The sequence below is a fragment of the Mustela putorius genome, unplaced genomic scaffold (genome assembly GCF_011764305.1).
Source record: "Mustela putorius furo isolate JIRA1106 unplaced genomic scaffold, ASM1176430v1.1 tig00000743_pilon_pilon_pilon, whole genome shotgun sequence".
Lineage (NCBI taxonomy): Eukaryota > Metazoa > Chordata > Mammalia > Carnivora > Mustelidae > Mustela > Mustela putorius.
The window spans coordinates 982,398-1,000,997 of NW_025421464.1; the positions used below are offsets into that span (position 1 = coordinate 982,398).

Sequence of the window (18,600 nt, forward strand, 5' to 3'; positions counted from 1 at the left end):
GCGTGCACATGGGCTGGGCTGTCAGTTCTCTCTCATCTCCTTCCATGTCTGCACCCCCACAGGCCACTCCAGAGTTCTGGCCCCTCCCTTGGGAACCCCTTTTCCTCTTCCTGTTGTTTGACCTTTCCTTGGCCCAGAGTTTCTGGAATGCTGGGCTCAGGTGACAAACAGCCCTCCTACTGGGCCCCACAAGACAGGGAAGAATATCAGAATCTTAGGCTCTCTGCTACTGACACTTGGTGACGGTCAAGACCACACCCCCTTATCGTGGGCCAGCAGACAGAGTGTGGGTCATGTGTCCGGGTGTGCCTATGTGTGGACATTGCTGGGTATTGCACAGATGTGTGTGTCTCTCTGGCCCCCTGCAATGAAGGAGAAAAGGCCTGGGTCTAGAGCCAGACCAGACCTAGGTTTGAATCCTTATTTAGGCGCTAGCTAGCAGTGTGACCTTGGGCCAGTTACTTGCCCTCTAGAAGCATCAGCTCCGGGTCTGAAAATCTAGAATGACAACCAAGGAGCTGGCTCCTGCCAGCCTTGCCTGCCTCCTTCCAACCCTCCCTCTCCCCCTCCCCCGTTCAGTCTGCTCCAACCATGCTCCTTTCCTTTTCTAGTCCTTGTACAAACCAAATTCATCCTGCCTCGGGGCCTTTGTCCTTGCTATTCCATCTGCCCAGTTTCCTCCTCCTCCTCCTCCTTCAGGTCGCAGGTCAAATGTCACCTCCTCGGAGAGGCTCTCATGAAGCGTCATGCCCACCCCAGTCCCGGTGGTCTGTCTCTACTCCAGAGCCCTGTCTTAATGTATTCACAGCACCCGCCAAGGTTTGAAATGATCTCACTTATGTATTGAATTATTTATCCTCTGCATTCCTAACCCCACCAGAAATGACAAACCTGGAGGGCAGTGAAGCCTCCTCCTTCTGTCGAGCACAGAGCCGGGCCCCTACTGGGTGTTCAATGAATTGTCAAAAGAATGAATGTAAAGTGCTCAGCACAATGCCTGACATATAATAAAAGCTCAGAATTGCCGGGTGTGTTTATTATGTAAGTGCGAATGGCTGTCATTATTTATGGGGAATGCACAGCTTTGCTCAAAAATTCTTACAGCAAGTATTTATTTGATCCTGTGTGATGAAGAGTTACGAGAAAAACAGAAATAGGAGACCCAGGACCTGCTGTTGAGGAAGAGACGGGATTGCTGGGAAGACTAAGACTTTGGGAAAATAATAAGACTATTGAGATCACAACGCATTGCATTACTCTAACAAGACCGGAAGTGGCTATCACCACTCCATTTTTGTCCATGAGAAGCCAGGGCTCGGAGAGGCTGATATGCCTAAGGTCACCCACCTGGTCTGAAGCATGAGGTTTAAGAAAGTGCCTATGCCCACAGTGGGGACTCAGTGGCCAAGGGCCTCATGCACCTGTTGGACTTCCCAGAGGTTCTTCTGGTGCTCGCAAGGTAGGACACAAGCCTGGGCACACACCACCCCCCATGACTGGGCACCCAGGTAGAGGCCCAGGGCTGCTCGTGTTCCTCACAATTCAGGGCTCCTGGTGGAGAGGTCTGTGTCAAGGGCCAGAGGGGTCTGTCTGCTAGGAGGCCTATACCCCTGAGCTCCAGGGTCTGCGCTGAGGGGGGGCCTTGGTCCTGCGGTTGGAAGGGAAAAGATGGGGTCAGGTGGAGGCCTGGGAGGGGAGGAACGAGGCTTGTGCTTATGGGACACACATACACACCAAGCTACACAGGCACTTGTGGACACCTGCATACACACCACACCTCTTGCACACTCTTCTCCCCACAGACACACAGATGACTGCTCGCACTGGCAGGGCGCTCCCAGTTCCTCCGTCTGACTGGAGCCATTTGAGTTCTCTGGGCTTGGCAACAGCAGGCTCAGTCTGTCCCACCCACCCAGCACCCACAGTGCCCAGCCCAGGGCAGGCACTCAAGATCCATGGAAAAGCGTGGCACCTGGGTGGCTCAGTCGGATGGGCATCTGTCTTTGGCTCTAGTCATGATCCCGGGATCCTGGGATCAAGCCCCACATTGGGCTCCTTGCTTGGTGGGGACCGCTTCTCCCTCTCCCTCCCGCTGCTGCTCCTCCTGCTTGTGCTCTCTCCCTCTCTGTCTGTCAAATAAATAAATAAAATTTAAAAATTAAAAAAAAAATCTGGGGAGAAGATAAATCCCTTCCCTTTCTCTTTCCATCTTGTATTTATTAACCCCTCCTGATCTCTGTGGTCCCCCCTGCTCAGGGCCACGAGGATCAGGCAATGGTGAGGCCCTGACCCCTCCCTCTGGACTCCCCCTCCCTCACACAGCAAGCATCTGCTGAATGTGCATCAAATACCACAGCGTGACAGCTCTCCCCATGCCAACCCCGGCCAGGGAGCCAAGCTGGGCACACACCCGGCGGACATCCTGTTTCCCTCCCTCTCCCTGCCTTGACCGCACGTCCGGGGCCAGATGCTTATGAAATCCCATGGGTTCTTCCATTACCAGGCTCCTGGTGGCCTGGTGCCCAGGACTTGGCTTTGAGTCATGCACTTTGGGACTTGGCAAGGCCAGGACAGGAAGTTCACAGCCCTTAGTGATGCCAGCCCGGGCTGAGACTTGGAGTGGGGCCGGAGTCACGGGTCCCACCACCACTCAGGCCAAGGGAACACACTTGTGAACAGACATGTGGGGATATGGCCTGTAAGAGGATGTGATGTGCCCAAGGTCATAGGGAGTGTCCATGTGAAAATCCCACCGTGGCACTATTCACTTTTGAACACATCTGCTCCATAGTGGAGACAGGACTACAGGACCAGAGTCTGAATCCTAGCCATTCACTAGCTTTGTGACCTTGAGCAAACTACTTCATGTCTCTGAGACTTATCTTCACTTACACATAGTAGATGCTCAATAAATGTAGCAGTGGGGAAAAAAATCAGCAACAGTGTAAGTGCAAACACACACTGGGTGTATCAGCATGTCTACACACATACCATTATAATAATTTACACACCTGTTGTGTGCACACACATGGATACTGGGACACACCCACACATGTTATGTGTGTATCCAAAGGCTTGTATAGGGGTCCGCTGATTCACATATGGACACGTGTGTCTGTGAGCTCATTTTCACTGATTACTTTTTCCCAACAACATACACCATTCTCAGGGTGGTTTTCCAGAGGATTTTCCAAGCACTTGTCATAGGCAGGATAAAGCAGTGTGTTTATCTGGGTAAATGGGATGCCTGGGTATTTACCCAACACCCGTATTCCTGCCTGTGTCTGTGTGGACCTGCGTGAGGGCTTGTGGGTATGACCTCATCGCTTCTCAGGTTGAAGGCTGATCCGTTGGCAGAATCCGGGGGATGAGTGTGTTTCTGCATCCGTAGATGCCAGAGGTATGGGGCACTCTGGACCTGGACTGTCTGGGCTCAGATGTCACCTGAGAAGCCTTGGGCAAGAGGCTCACCTACTGTGCTCAGGTTCCTTTCCTGTGAGGTGAAGAGGATGGTCACCACGCTACGGAGGTCGGAGGACAAAGAGTTCTCTTCTGTGAGGTACCGAGTACAGAGCGTGGGACAGACAAGCGCTGTCTGTGTTTCTGTTCTGAGTGTCTGTGCATCTGTCCTCTCAGCTGTGATATTACCTGGCGATCCAGCCGCAGCCCTGACTACGATATGCTGCCATCGTCCGATGGTCCATCTGCAGGGCCTGCCTTTCCACCAGACTGTGACGGACGGCAGGACCGCGTCTGAGTCATCCACAGTTATAACCTGTGCGTTTGCAGAAGAGTTGCAGAGGTAATAGAGCTCATAAATACCCTGCTCATCTGAACTTCAGACTCCGCCTCTGGGGTCACGACAGCTAGAACTTATCAGGCACTACGATGTGCCAAGCACTGTCCAGCTCATAGGTCTTCAAACTACCTCAAGAGACAGCCATTCTGGTGTGCCTGTTTTAGAGGGAAAGAAACTGAGACTCGGAAGAGTTAGGGACCGCCTTGGCTCGCAGAGTGACTTGAACCCTGGCAGGCTGCCCCCCTCCTCAGCTTGCTCTCAACTTAGGAGGAAGGGTCAAGGGTCGGGGCGTGGATGTTGCTGGTCATCTGCACCTCCCACTAATGCCTTCCCCACCTCTACCAATATGGCTTCACTTCCTGTCTCGCCTGGGCCAACTCAGCTCCCTGCCCTGCACAGCACCCCCAGAGGCCAGGCTGTGGCCTCAGCTCATGCCTTTTTGATCCAGTTGGGGGTGAGGTGCAGGAGCTCCTCTGAAGCTGGCCTTGAGAAGTCACCTCGTTGGTCCCCTGGGTTTGTAGGTACAGGGAGAGGGGACACAGATCCAACAGGAGGGAGGTGCAGCCTCTGGTTCTCAGGCTCTGGGAAAGAAAGGGGTAAAGCAGAAGGTGATCCTCCCCGCCCCAAGCCCTTCAGCCCCCCGCCCTCTTCCAGAGCCCCCACCTCAGCGAGCAGGGAATGCAGGCTATGGGAAACCTAGCTTCCCTCTGAGGAAGAGGAAATGGCCGGCTGGCTGAGCTGCCAGCACCTCAAAAGAACACCAGAGGGCACCCGCGGCAGCTATGGGCTATTGGGTTCAGTGCCCCCAGTGCCCTTTGGGTCTCCAGGAGCCACCAAAGCCCCAGGCCTTGTGAATTCTCCTGCTGAGGGTGGAGCACCCTGCAACTGTCAACTCGGCTGGGTGATAACGTCATCCGAATCTCCCCTTACTGACAGCCTTATGATTGTCTGTCTACTTGTTTCCTCATTTATTATTACAATCCGCGCCACAGGCTGGACCGTCCCAGGGAAGTCAGCTGGGGGTCCTGTAGGGCTCCCCTCACTCCCTCCTTTCCTGGTACGTCCTTGGTCTTTTTCAGATGGGAGGGTGAACCTGATTCCTGTTACTCCACCTTTTTTTTTTTTTTTTAAGATTCTATTTATTTATTTCATAGAGAGAGACAGATCACAAGCAGGCAGAGAGAGAGAGAGGGAAGCAGGCTCCCCACTGAGCAGAAAGCTCGATGCAGGGCTCGAACCCAGGACCCTGAGATCATGACCTGAGCTGAAGGCAGAGGCTTAACCCACTGAGCCACCCAGGTGCCCCTCCTGTTACTCCATCTTGACAAGAAAAATTGTATGATCATCTTTTTTTATTTAAAAAAATAATTTTAGGGATGCCTGGGTGGCTCAGTTGGTTAAGCAGCTGCCTTCGGCTCAGGTCATGATCCCAGCATCCTGGGATCGGGCTCCTAGCTCAGCCGGGAGCCTGCTTCTCCCTCTGCCTCTGCCTGCCATTCTGTCTGCCTGTGCTTGCTCTCTCCCCCTCTCTCTCTCTGATAAATAAATAAAATTTAAAAAAATAATAATAATTTATTTTATTTTATTTTATTTTTATTTTAAGCCAGAACATTTACTATGTGACTCATCCCTGAAATCCTTCAGATGGACTGGAGGCTACAACAGAGGCCCCCCTGGGCTGAGGCAGTGTTCCTTCACAGAATCCAGGCCTGAATCTTTGGCAGATAATTTTCAGGTGCCTCATTCACCCGGTCCCCATGGTATTTTGTCTTCTACCCTTGACACCCCAGTTACACCTTCTCTTCCACTTGGCAAGATAGCCACATTTGCCCCAGCTCGACTTCTGAAGGTGGTAGGCCTGAAAGCCACGCAGGCCATCTTATTTTGATGCTTTCCAAATGATGATGTCCCCTCTGTCATCTCACTTCTACACCCAAAGTAATGTTGTAAAGTAATGTTGGGGGCACCTGGGTGGCTCAGTGGGTTGGGAGTCTGCCTTCAGCTCAGGCCATGGTTCCAGAGTCCTGGGATCGAGCCCTGAGTCAGGATCCTTGCTCTGTGGGCAGCCTGCTTCTCCCTCTGCCTGCTGCTCCCCTTGCTTGTGTCCTCTCCCTCTCTGTCAAATAAATAAATAAAATCTTAAAAAAAAAAAAAGAAAAAGTGATGTTAGATTTGCAGAAGAGTTGCAGAGATAATAGAGTTCATGGTTATCACAAAGTACTGGCTTCAAACAGCATAAAGGTATTGCCTCACAGTTCAGGAGGCTGAAGTGTGAAATCAAGAGTGGGCAAGGCCACCCTCCTTCTGAAGTCTTTAGGAAAGAAGACTTTTTGGATGCTTCTAGTTTCCGGTGGTTACCGGTGACCATTACCATCCCCCGGCTTATAGGCACATTATAGGCACATAGACCCTGCCTCCTTCTTCAGGTGGACATCAGCCCTCTGTGTGTCTGGCATGTCCGAATCTCTCTTTTCTTTTCTTCTTAGGATGAGTTATTGGATTAGGGCCCATCTTAGTCCAATGGGAACATCTTTTATTATTTTTATATATTATTTTATATATTATTTTATATATTTTTATTATCTCTGCAAAGACCCTATTTTTAAATAAAGTTACATTCACAAACTCCAGGTGGACGTGAACTTTGGGGAAAGAGTACTGAACCCAGTATACATTCCCCCTAGCAAAGTATGGACAGTGGAACAGCCCCCTTTAACATGCTTCAAGGATTCATGCAACAGTTGGTGTCAGTGCGAATTAACTTTGGTTATTGGATTCTGCTTCTCTGAAAAGAGATTCCCTGTGGGGAATGGGGCTTTGTGGGGGCCTGGGTTTTATTGGGCTTACAGATCAGGGTTGGCTTCCTCCATGGCAGCTGGGAAGGAAAACTAAAGTGAGATATAGATATTCCGGGGATGGAGGCCTACTTCCATTTCTGGAGGCCATCTTGTCAATGTGAAATTCCATCCCTGGTCCTGTCCAGCTGAGGGCACGAACTCAGAGTGTCCAAGTCATAGGTCACACGTGGCCTCTCAGGAGTTGAAGCTATCCCTGGGAATGTTTCCTCCTGCTCAGTGCTCAGTCAAATTTTGAAACAGATCTAATTTTTAAAAAATGTCTTATTTATTGGGGCACTTGGGTGGCTCAGTAGGGTAAAGCCTCTGCCTTTGGAACAGGTCATGATCTCAGGATCCTGGGGTCGAGCCCTACATGGGGATCCCTGCTCCGCAAGGAGCCTGCTCCTCCTCCCCGTGCCCCCTGCCTCTCTGCCTACTTGTGATCCTTGGCTGTCAAATAAATAAATAAAAATCTTTAAAACAATTTTTAAAATTATTTATTTATTTGACAGAGAGATCACAAGTTGGCAGAGAGGCAGGCGGGGTTGGGGGGGATGCAGGTTCCCCTCTGAGCAGAGAGCCCTATGTGGGGCTCTATCCCAGGACCCTGAGATCATAACCTGAGCCAAAGGCAGAGGCTTAACCCACTGAGCCACCCAGCAACCCCCATACTGATGTTTTAAAAACGATACATCTCTGGGGTGCCTGGGTGGCTCAGGCAGTTAAGTGCCTGCCTTTGGCTCAGATCATGATCCCAGAGCCCTTGCATCAAAACCCATGCTAGGCTCACTGCCCAGCAGGAAGTCTGCTTCTCCCTCTCCCACTCCCCCTGCTTGGTTTCCCTCTCTTGCTGTCTCTCTGTCAAATAATTAAATAAAATCTTTGAAAAAATTAAAAATGGATACATCTCATATACAAATTTGGATTCTAACTTCTCTGGAAAAAAAAAAAATCTGTTCACACTAAGCTCACAATTCCACAGGGCAACAAACATTCCTAAATAGGTTTGTTGGCTCTCAGTGTCATTTCCCCAGCTCTGCACCTTCAAACCAAGGGGCAGTGCAATGCAGTGACCCAGACTGTGGACTCAGGAGCTCCCCTGCTTGTGTTTGAACCTCAGCTCTGCCCCCTTGCTACCTGTGCATCCTTGGGTCAGCTACTTAATATTCCCAAGCCTCCCGGTCCTCACCTATAAGACTAGGATTGATTTATTCAAGCCATTTTTATCAAGCATCTACTCTGTGCCAGGCGTTTTCTAGGCCCTTGGGGTATGTCAGCAAACAAAGTGAAGGAAGATCCTCCTTTTGGCAGAGATCACACTGGGGCCGGGGTAGACAGGTAACGGAGGCACATATAACAAATAGGTAAGCTGTAGACTGTACTGAGGGGACAAATGCCACAGGCTGTGCGGACGGAGAGAAGCCCGGTGAGGTTGTATTTGCGAGATTGGCTAGCCACTGGGTTGGATTTAGAGGGTGAGGACAGACTGGGGCCAAGATGGCTCCTAGGGTTGGGTTAGAGCCAGCAGGGAGCTGGAGCACCGCCCTCTAAGGGGGAGGGGTGAGGGTGGGGGAAGGGGGCCTCGCAGGGGCTGGTCTGAAGGACGGGTTTAACAGGAGCAGTTTGGGATAGTTGAGCAGGAGCACATCATGGTTGGAAATACAAACCTGCTGTCTGGGAGCCAGGTTTGGGAATAATAGTCCTTACCTCATAGGCTGTTGTGAGGGTAAATGAATGAATGTGTGTCTGTTAGGCACTGAGAACAGTGTCTGCCCTCTGGTAAGTGCTCATAGGGGTTAGCTGTTTGCGTTGCCCTGGAAACGATCCCAGCTCGTGCCAGCTCCAGATCCCAGAGCTCTGGGCTCCAGGAGCTTACCTCCCCCTCAGGGATGGGGGCAGTGGGTTGTCAGGACGCTGGAGAAATCTCCTTCCCAAAAAGTCAGTACTTTTTTTTTTTAATTTATTAAAAAGGATTTTATATATTTTGCCGAGAGAGAGAGAGAGAGAGAGAGAGAGAGAGACACCACAAGCAGGGAGGGCAGCGGGAGAGAGAGAAGCAGACCCTTCACTGAGCAAGGAGCCCGGTGCCCGGCTCAATGGGGGGCTCGATGGGGGGGCTCCATGCAGGATCCTGGGATCATGACTCCAGCCGAAGGCAGCCCCTAACCGACTGAGCCATCCAGGTGCACCCCAACAAGTTAGCATTTAAATCCTCCCTTTAAATTGCCCCATTTCTCTGACCACTAGTTAACTCATCTGTAAAATGAAGATGAGGGGTGCTCAGATGAGCGGCTCAGTAGGTTAAGCCTCTGCCTTCGGTTCAGGTCATGATCTCAGGGTTCTGAGATGGAGCCCCGCATCCGGCTCTATGCTCAACAGAGAGCCTGCTTCTCCCTCTCCCCCCACGCCTGCTTCTCTGCCTACTTGTGATCTCTCTGTCAAATAAATAAAATCTTTTTTAAAAAATTCAAAATAAAATGAAGATGATAGTCTCCTTTCCCAAAGAGTTATTATCATAAGGAGCTAATGAGAAATAGTGGATTTAAGTGTCCAGCACACGGCAGGAGCTCCTAACAGTCTTTTTTCCTCTCTACCCATGCCCCATGGTCAGGGAGAAAAGAAGCCAAGCCAGCATCCGTCTCAGCTCTTTATTGAAAGGGAAAGTAAGACAGAAGGGGTCCCGAGTGGGGAAGGAGCATGGAGCACAGAGGCAGTAGTGCCTGCCTGGTTGGGGAGAACGGTGGACACTCCCAAGAGACCACTTCAGGGTGGAGGTGCGACGGAGAGGGGGAGGGTAGGGGCGGGATCCGTGGGCTCCTCTCTCCAGCTGTCTTGGAGCCCCCTCTAGTGGTAAGAACGGAGGTGATTCATCTGGCTGGGGAGCCTGCGGGATGAGGTTCTGGTGCCCCCAGGAGGACGCATTATGTTACAGAGTAAGGTCAATACCGTGGGTGATGGTTACTAAGTGGGCGGATTTTGAACGGCAAAGACATCCCAGTTCTCCTGCCCCCGGCTCTAAGAGACCATTTAAATGCATGTCCAAATTCTCTTCTGAGCTACCTAGGACCCTCAGGCCTCCAACCAGGCTCCCTGGCCCACCTGCCTCCCAACCCTGGAGGTCCCGTGGAAGCCAGGAAAGCATCGGGCAGGTCTCCTGTTCCAGCCATAGAACAAGAGCTGGTCCAAGAGGAGGCAGAAGATGTGGGTCCCCATTCCTGCGGACTGACCGCTTTCCTCAGCCACCTCGTCTGTAAACTGAGGCTAATTAGAGCGCATCATGGGCCAGACTCAGGGGCTCTGAGGCCAAAACGCACAGAAAACATTCTGTAGGAGGTGACTGCTTCCGCACCATCCGGAAGGGAAGTCCCACTGAGTGCTCTTGACCCATCCGCAGGCATGCTGGAGCAGCTGACAGAGGAAGGGGTCCGAGATGAGAATGACTTTGCTATGCAACCCGCCAACTTTGTCTATGGTAATGCTTATATCTGGGGAGAGGAAAGTCATGGAACTCTAGAATCTGATCCAAACCCCTCACAGTATGGAGACAGGAACAGATGGTCTGAAAGGAAAAGGGGCTTCCCCGGGTCACAGAGAGTAGAGGGGGGATAGATTGAGAGGGATGTTTTCTTCTCCCGAAAGGTCTTGGGAAGGAAGGGTAGGTGGGAAGTTTTGGGAGGACCTGGGGAAAGTTGGCATCTTGGAGGAGTTGGGGCTCAATCCCTGGGAAGGGGTACTGGGATTTGAGCTCCAGACTCTTGACCTGGAGTTGGGTCTTCTGATAGGTGGAAGGGGCCCCACTGAAGGGGAGAAGTTAGGGAGACAACTGGAGGGCCGGGTGTGGTGGGACAGAGGAATGGTCCAGACCCCAGGTCTGGCTCCTCCTCTGGCCTTGTGGGCAGCTCAGGAGTCCCGCTTGGGCTGGATGGTCTGCACGGAGGATTGCCCAAAGGGGCTGGCAGGTGGTGAAAACCAACACTGGCCATTGGCATCGCGGAAGATGGGGGACAGCTGCTGCTCTGGCTCATCCCCGAAGATCTCCACATGGCCATCAGCTTCGGTGTCCAAGGGTTCTGCCTTGGTGTCTGGGCTCAGCCAGCCAGTCATGGCCCAGAGCAGGCAAATGGCCAGCAGGATCCCAGCCGCCATGCAGAGAGCTGTGCCTGCCAAGCGGCAAATGCTCAGGGCCCGGTTGTAATCAGCTGCCCGCTGATCCAACACGAGGAATTCCCCCTCTCCGATGCCCTCCAGCTTGGGAGGCACTGCATAGCCAGTAGTCAGGGCCGCCACACCCAGCAGCAGAAGCAGGGTTCCCGAAGACAGACTAATCTGGAGAGAGGCAGACAGATTGGGAGGTAGTTAGGGTCAGCCTGATGGTGATCCCAATTAGACTTAACGGTAACAACTTGGTCTAACCTTAAGAGATGGGAATCACAGAGAAGTCACAGAATACACTTCCTAGGATCGAACTGATGAGGGGCACAAACTGTCATGTTCTACTTGGAATCTTGAAACCCCTAGATCAACGTCTTTCCAACTCCCACTTAGCAGTAGGTTTTTCCAGTACCTTGAGTTCCCTTCCATCATTATTTGGGTCCCATCTCATCTCTGTATCCTGTCTGCCCCCTTCCTGCATTCGGGATAACTCCTACACATCCCTCAGATCTCATCTCAAACTCACCTCCTCAGGGAAGCCTTCTGGGATGCCCCTGGCCTGCGTCAGGTCCCCTGCTTTGCATTTGTACAAACACTGTGCACATTTTTTCTTCTGTGCACTCACCATGGTGCACACTTGAACATGGAATTTCGTTACTATGTAAGTGATATCTGCCTGTCCCACTGGAACCAGAGACTGGAGAGCCATGAGAACAGACACTGTCTGTTTTGGGTCACTAGGTGTCTTCCTAGCACGACGCTGGTACAGAGCAGTAGCTGAGTGGATGTTTGCAGAATGACTACGTGAACCACAGCTAGGAGCTCCTAGAGGAGAGGGACCACATCTCAAATTCTCTGTCCTCAAGAGCCTAGCACATCTGGCAATTAGAAGATGCTCAAAGTTTTAAAATACATGCTCACTTTCTCCTGGGAGTCTTCCTTGCTCACTCCAGGTCCTGAGAGCATCTCCCTTCCTGGCACCCTCTGACCACTTGGCCTGAGGTCTCTAGATCTCTACACTTTGCCTCCCCAGTAGAGTAGAAGCCCTTTGAAAGCCGAGGGGAAGGGCTCTTTGCCTCAATTTCGTTATAGTATTTAGCAAAGAGCTATGCCTGTTGTAGGGATTCTGCTTACTGCCACTTCCACCCTTTCCCTACACTCTGCGCCCTCACTGACCACTCTCCCTGGTTGTTGGAGACACTCACTGCTCCTTTCCTCCACTGTCCCTGTGACAGTACTCCAATATGTCATTGAGAAGCCACAGGAAGAGTTAGCTGAGATGAACCCCACTTCCTTACAGTCAGTGTATACTGTGCCCTCTGGCCATAGTAATTAGTTCAGAGACAGGCAAGTGATCCAATCAGAGCCAACGCAGTGCTTGACAGGACTCCTGGAAATGGAAAGCAGTGTTTCTTTTCTGAAGGAAATACTGGAGGAAATTCTGATTTCCGGCGGATAGTGTGGAGTGAAAATGCAGAAGATCAGAATGGTAGCAGCTACTTGGAGAACATGTGCATAGATTCTGAAGCTAAAGGGGCCACAGGGGCAGGGGTACCATGGGGAACCTGAAGACTAAGAGAAATCTTGAACGACTGGATTGAACTTGGCCTGAAGTTGCTCAATCTCTGGCCCTTTCAATAAAGTGGGTGATATCTTCCCTTCCTTGTTTAAGCCCACTTGAGGTTTTTTGTGTTTTGTTTTGTTTTTTAAGATTTTCTTTTTAGGTAATCTCTATCCCCAGTGTGGAGCTCAAACCTACAATCCCAAGATCAAGAGTCTCACGTTCTACGAACTGAGCCGGCCAGGTGCCCCAAATTTGTACAGTTTTGAATGACTTATCAACAGTAGTCATTTGCCAATTTTTTAAAAAAAGTAGGCTCCACATCCAATGTGGGGCTTGAACTCACGACCGGGAGATCAAGAGTCACACGCTCTACCAGCGGAGTCGGCCAGGTTTCCCTTAATTGGGTTTTTGTTGCTTGTACCTGCTGTACCATCTCTTTTTCCATCCACCAATCCCATCTCCTCCCTGCAGCCCCGAGAAATCCCAGGAGTTGCTCCTCCTCTGGCCTTACCTTCCAGCACAGTGTGGGCCAGGGTCGGCGGGGACACAGGATGGGAGGCCCCTCAGGGTCATCGCTGAGGGCCGCACCTGCACAGTCTTCGTAGAAGAGGTGCAGGTAGGAGCGGACCCCATACCATTTGCCATCTTCCACCTTGGGGCCGCGGCTACAGCTGCAGGAACGGTCACAGCCTGGCATTGTGGATCTCTGTTGGGGGAAGCAAGGTGCAGACAGGGGGAGAGATCCGTGAGACCCTCCCAGACCCCCGGAATCTTTGTGCGTCATCCGCTTTTCCTCCCATTTTAGATAACCCACACTCATAACGCAGCCTGGCCTTCTAGGTACTGGTTTGTCTTTCTCTAAGTATGCGGTGAATGAGCCAGCGCATAGGGGCACTAAGGCCAGTGCTTAACAATTATAGATGCCAGTAAATGTGCTTGTTTAATCTGGAGGCCATCCGGTGGCTGGGACTGTGGGTTCTGGGGGTCTGACTGTCTGGATTGGAATCCCAGGTCTGGATGGAAATCCCAGATCTACTACTTCCTGGCTGTGTGACCTTAGACAAGTGCTTTCACCTCTCTGAAACTTGGTTTCCTTACCTGTAGAGCAGAGCTAATAATCACCTCTGCTTCACACAGTTACTATATCTGAGGCCAAGGAACGGCACCAGTTGTCATTACCATTACTGTAATTTCTTCCTTATTATTTTTATTCTAAACCTTTTGAGCCCTGTATCTGGAGTAAGAGGTTCTCCACCTCCTCTCAAAATCTTCCCCTCTTCCCGGTACTCTTGGGGGTAACTATCATGGCTGACACTTGTCCAATCAGGCTGAGCTCCCAAGGTGCAAGGCTCTAAAAAAAATCCTCCCGGGGATGCCCCTCACAAGGCAAGAGCCTCCAAGTCCCAAATCATCTTGACTCCAAAGGAGGTGAAAGCCAGGGTCCCTCTTAGTCTCAGGGTGTTTATTTTTTTATTTTTTTGAGGATTTTTCACAAGCAGGAGGAGTGGGAGAGGGAGAAGCAAGCTCCCCACTGAGCAGGGAGCCCGATGCAGGGCTTGATCCCAGGACGGTGGGATCATGACCAGAGCGGAAGGAAGGCAGATGCTTAACACAACTGAGCCACCCAGGCATCCCTTGGGGGATGTTTAGATTTTTAGGGAAACCTATCTAAGAACCCCTCCTTTTAGAATAATACCCTTTTTTATTGAGGTATACGTGGCATATAATATCGTATTTGTTTCAGGTATACAACACGACTCAGTATTTGTAATGATCACCATAATAAGTCTAGTTAACCTCTGTCACCATACCTAGTTACCAATAAATGTCCTTCCTTGTGAGAGAAACTTTAAGATCTACTCTCTTGGCAACGTTCAGATATGCAATATGGTATTATTAACCATAGTCACCAGGCTACACATTATATCCTCATGACTTATTTATTTTATAACTGGAGTTTGTACCTTTGACCCCCTTCACACATTTTGCCCTGCCTCTGGCAACCACTTACCTTAAGAATCTCCCTTTTAACAGATGGAGACACTGAGGGCTTGGTAATGGAAAGTACTTGTGTATCTACACATGGAGAGGACTAAAACCAAAGTGGGGGATGAGGAGAAGGGTGGGTTTGGGGAGGGGAGTTGTTTATACTGGGAAAGGATTGGGGTCCTGCATCAGCACCCCTGCATCAAACAAAATAAAGCAATGAGCGGGGTGCCTGGGGGTCTCAGTTGGTGGAACTTCCGACTCTTGATTTCAGCTCAGGTCATGATCTCAGAGGTCATGAGATTAAGCCCCCACGGGCTCAGCATGCAGTGTCTCCTGAGATTCTCTCTTTCCCTCTCCCTCTATCCCTTGCCCTACTCATGGGCGCGTTCTCTCTCTCTCACTAAATACATAAAATCTTAAAAAATAATAATAAAGCAATGTGCTTACACTGAAGGATAAAACAAATTTCTGGATCTCCCCCCAATTTCCAATCAGATGTAGCTTTCAATTTCCTGCATAAACTCACTAGCACACACATACCCACATAGCACAGAGAGGCAGGCATACACACACACACACACACACACACAAATCAAACAGAGACATACCACAGACTGATGCACAGACACACACACCTGAGACACACACCAACATGGCTACACAAACATAACAGAGACATACCGAGACAGGCACTTACATACTACCTAGAGACATATTCAGATAGACACACATAGCACCAAGAAACAGACACACTACACACAAAGACACTCCACGGAGAAACACACACATATACACACACACACACACACACACAGAGCCAAAGTGTGTGTTGGGGTAATTCTTGGAGCCCCCACGGATCCACACAAGCGCCAGAAGTTCTCTTCTTATAGCCTGTCTATAAATCGCAGTTCTTTATAACCGTCACCCATAACTCAGGGAAAAAGAGAAGAAAAGGAAAATACAAGAAAAAAAAAAAGTTTTGGATCGAGAATGGAAAAAGACACAGACCAAAACCGAAAGATAAGGAAGAAGACAAGTGGTCCCGCGAGAGAGCAGGAATCTCCCTGGGAGGAAGGTGGGGCGGGGCCCCGAGGGGTGTGGCCACTGCAGGAACCGCCCCCGGCCCGGGCCCTCGGGAGGCCTGGGTGGGGAGACTGAATGGGGGCTTGGGGGCAGTCAGAGTCAAAGCTGCAACTATTAATTAAAGTCCTAGGGGAGGGGGCAGGGAAGAGAGGCTCGGGAATTGTAGGTCTGGGTTAGCTCCTCCCCTGCAACTCACCGTCCCTCAACCTCAAATATACTTAATCACTCAATCTTGCTGGCACTGGAGAAGGAAGGTGACCTTGACGCAGCCTCCCGCTAGGCCTGGCCCCTCCCCCTCCCGTGTTAAGGTTGCTAGAAGGCGGTCTGGCGGTCAGGGGGAGGGAGAGAGAGGATGCTCCGGACACCGCGCGAGTACCGGGGACGTGGGTTGCCATGGGAACCGCTGGGGAGGTGTCCCTAGGCGAGGGGAGGAGGAAGGAGCTCAGTGTGAAAGGAGCGGGAAGAGGAGGGGGGCTACAGGGGCGGAGGGGGGAGACTGCGGCGGAGGCGAGCGGAGGGAGAAGTACGCGCAGGTGATAGGCGCAAGGGCCTGAAGATCGTTGGAACCTATTGCCTGAAGGGCCTCATTCATTCTCCTTTCCAGACCCCAATCTGGACCCCCACTGCCCACAACAGTGTCCGGCGCTGCCGGGGTTGGGAGAAGGGGCGCCCTCTTGGGGGGCAAGTCCAGGGAAATCGGGCCAATTCCTCTCTCTCGCTACCGCACCGCTGTTTCTGATAGGAAATAAACCATATGGCCGAGATAAACCATATCATTTCCCCCAGGGGAAAGGGGGAAACTGAGGCACGGAAGGGTGGGAATAGGTTTTTAATAAAGAGGTGGGTGGGGGTCTTGTCCTCCGAAGCCTCTGCCCATCCTCTCAGCATTGAGATATCTCTGGGAGACGGGGCTGGTGAGATCTCTGCCCCCTACGACTTTTCTGGGACCTCACCTCCCAAAGCTCGAGGCACACCAAGGCTTGGGCGCCGCCGTCCCGTCCGAGGTTGGACGTGGCGGGGCTGGGGATGCGGGCTGAGGTGGGGTTCCCCGGAACCCGGGAGAAGGCCGGGTGGGGGTCGGGGCGCGCGCGTGGAGCCGGGCTGAGCTCACCTCTCTGCCTGCTGTCTCCGCCGAGCGGGAGCCAGAGCGAGAGCCGAGCAGAAGCTGGTTCTGTCGGCGCCTGCGCCGCAGTCGGGGGGCGGGGGTGATACGGGGCTGGGGGGTGAGGGGGGGGGCACCCGCCAGCCCCAAAGGCTGGCTCTGCAGATTGCGGACCCCTGCAGAATGAGAGCCCCTACCTCCTTCCAGAGTTCCCTTCTCTCTCTGAGACCCCAGGCCGCTCGCGGAAACCCTATCGCCTCCCCAGAACGCACCCCCTCCTGCAGTCCCTCAAACTCCTGATCCGACTCTCCATCACTCCCTTAATCTCCCACCCCTATCCCTGAAGACCCTTGCTTCACCGAGCCGTCATTTCCTCATTGCATCCTCTCTGGGTCTCCATCCTCTTCATGGAGCCCCTCGCCATAAGTGTACAAGTGCTCATCTTGCTGACCCCACCCCCACTTTCTCCACAGATTCCAGTCTCTCTTTCTGTCTCTCTCTCTCTCAGCCCTCACCCTCACTCTCTCAGGAGCTCCCTACCTCTTCCTGAGGCCCCTCACCTGTCACTGAATCCCTCGTCCTCTCTCCATTCTCTTTCCCTCTTTGAGCCACTGACCCTTGCTAAGGCTCAGCTCCTCTTATGTCGAAAAGGAAGTTGAGGCTGGGGAGAAGGGGTTGGTAGAGAAACTTCCTTTCCCCTCTGGAAGAAACAAGTGTTCTCTCTCCTAACCTACCTGCAGTTCTGCTCCAGGCAGTGTGTGCCTTGTGGCCCCTCTCTCTGGAGAACCAGCCCTTGCCAGATAACTGTGTCTACTTCATTCCTTGTCATGAGCCCACAGCCTTGATTTTGTCTTACACTTGCTGTGTGGTCTTAGGAAAGTCACGGCACTGCTCTGAGCTTCATCAAACACCATTGCACACACATGCCTTCATGCCTTAAGCAACCATTCTGTCTTTCCACGTGCTGGGGGCTGGGGATACAGAGATGAATGAATTCCAAGATGAGGCCAGATCTTTTTCATTCACTATTGTATCCCAGAGAGTTGTGTAGTGTTTGGCGTTGACTAGGCAGCTCAATCGATATTTACTGAACATAGACTAGTAATAATAACAAATATATGGTTTGTTATGTGCAAAGGGCTTATCTAAGTGCTTTACATGTACTACTTACTCATTTAACTGTGTGTGTGAAACAGACACAGACAGACAGAAAAAGAGACAGAGAAAAGTCCTAGAGCCCAAAACTAAAGACCTTGAACAGTGACAGGAGATGATGCTAGAGAGGCAAGCATACATGAGACCCTTCGGGGCCTCATAAGCCAAGGTAAGGAGTTTGCAGTTCAACCCAAGGGTCGTGGGGGTCCATGGAAGCTTTGGAAGGAGGGATGTGTTCTGGACTGCACACTGAAAAGATCCCTCTGGCTGCTGATCCCTCTGTAGAACAGGCTAGAATGCTTCAGAGAGGAAGCAGAGAGATCCGAGAAGAGCCTCCATATCAGAGATAACTATGACTTGGCCTAGTGGGCTTGCAGAGAAATGAATGGATCCAAGAGATGTTAGGGGGTAAAATGAACTACAGGAGAAGCCCATAAGAAGTTGCCTGTCCCAGCTAGGCTTGGCCTTTGAGTCGTCCCAGTTTAGGCATCAGACAAGTGAAGAAGCAACCAGATGATTCCAGTCCGGAACTGTCTGAATCAGGTTCAGCTCTGATAATAATGGGAGAGGGGATGGAAGAGGTTCCAGAGGCGATGGGAAGGGATGAGGTCAAGTGTACAGGAGGGATGGGCTTTGAGCCAGCCCAGGAAGGATCTAGTATCCTCTGAGACCCAGGGGAAGGAGGGAAGGTGGCCACTGAGAAGAGAAACAGTGTGGTGGTTATGTGTTGAACTCTGCCTGAAACAGACTCAGGTTTGAATCTTGGTTCTGCCACTCACTGTTTGCATGATTTAACTTCTCTGAGCCTCTGTTTCCCTGACCACGAAATAGAGATAAGATTAGTGGTTGCTTCTCAGAGGATTTATCAGAGTGAAATGAGATGTGCATCGAAGACCCTTAGTGAAGCACGTTGGCACAG

At 51.4% G+C, this 18,600-nt stretch overlaps 1 protein-coding gene and 1 pseudogene across 1 annotated transcript; both read right to left on the minus strand.

The window, feature by feature from the left end:
* Positions 1 to 5,423: 5,423 nt before the first annotated feature.
* LOC123393132 lies at positions 5,424 to 5,852 on the minus strand (annotated as a pseudogene).
* A 3,417-nt stretch (positions 5,853 to 9,269) lies between these two features.
* NRSN2 (neurensin 2) lies at positions 9,270 to 16,614 on the minus strand. Its single transcript, XM_004746711.2, has 3 exons — positions 16,536 to 16,614; positions 12,864 to 13,058; positions 9,270 to 10,962 (listed from the first exon to the last, which is right to left on the minus strand). Exons 2-3 carry the CDS (start codon positions 13,047 to 13,049, stop codon positions 10,537 to 10,539), a joined length of 612 nt encoding a protein of 203 aa, XP_004746768.1. The 5' UTR covers positions 13,050 to 13,058; positions 16,536 to 16,614; the 3' UTR covers positions 9,270 to 10,536.
* Positions 16,615 to 18,600: the final 1,986 nt, after the last annotated feature.

What these genes read in the sequence shown, in the direction of transcription:
- NRSN2 (XM_004746711.2), bottom strand. Translation starts at nt 13,049, where the DNA reads ATGCCAGGCTGTGACCGTTCCTGCAGCTGTAGCCGCGGCCCCAAGGTG. An exon ending in GGCCCACACTGTGCTGGAAG is followed by an intron (nt 10,963 to 12,863) that starts GTAAGGCCAGAG and finishes GCCTCTCTCCAG; the next exon opens with ATTAGTCTGTCTTCGGGAAC.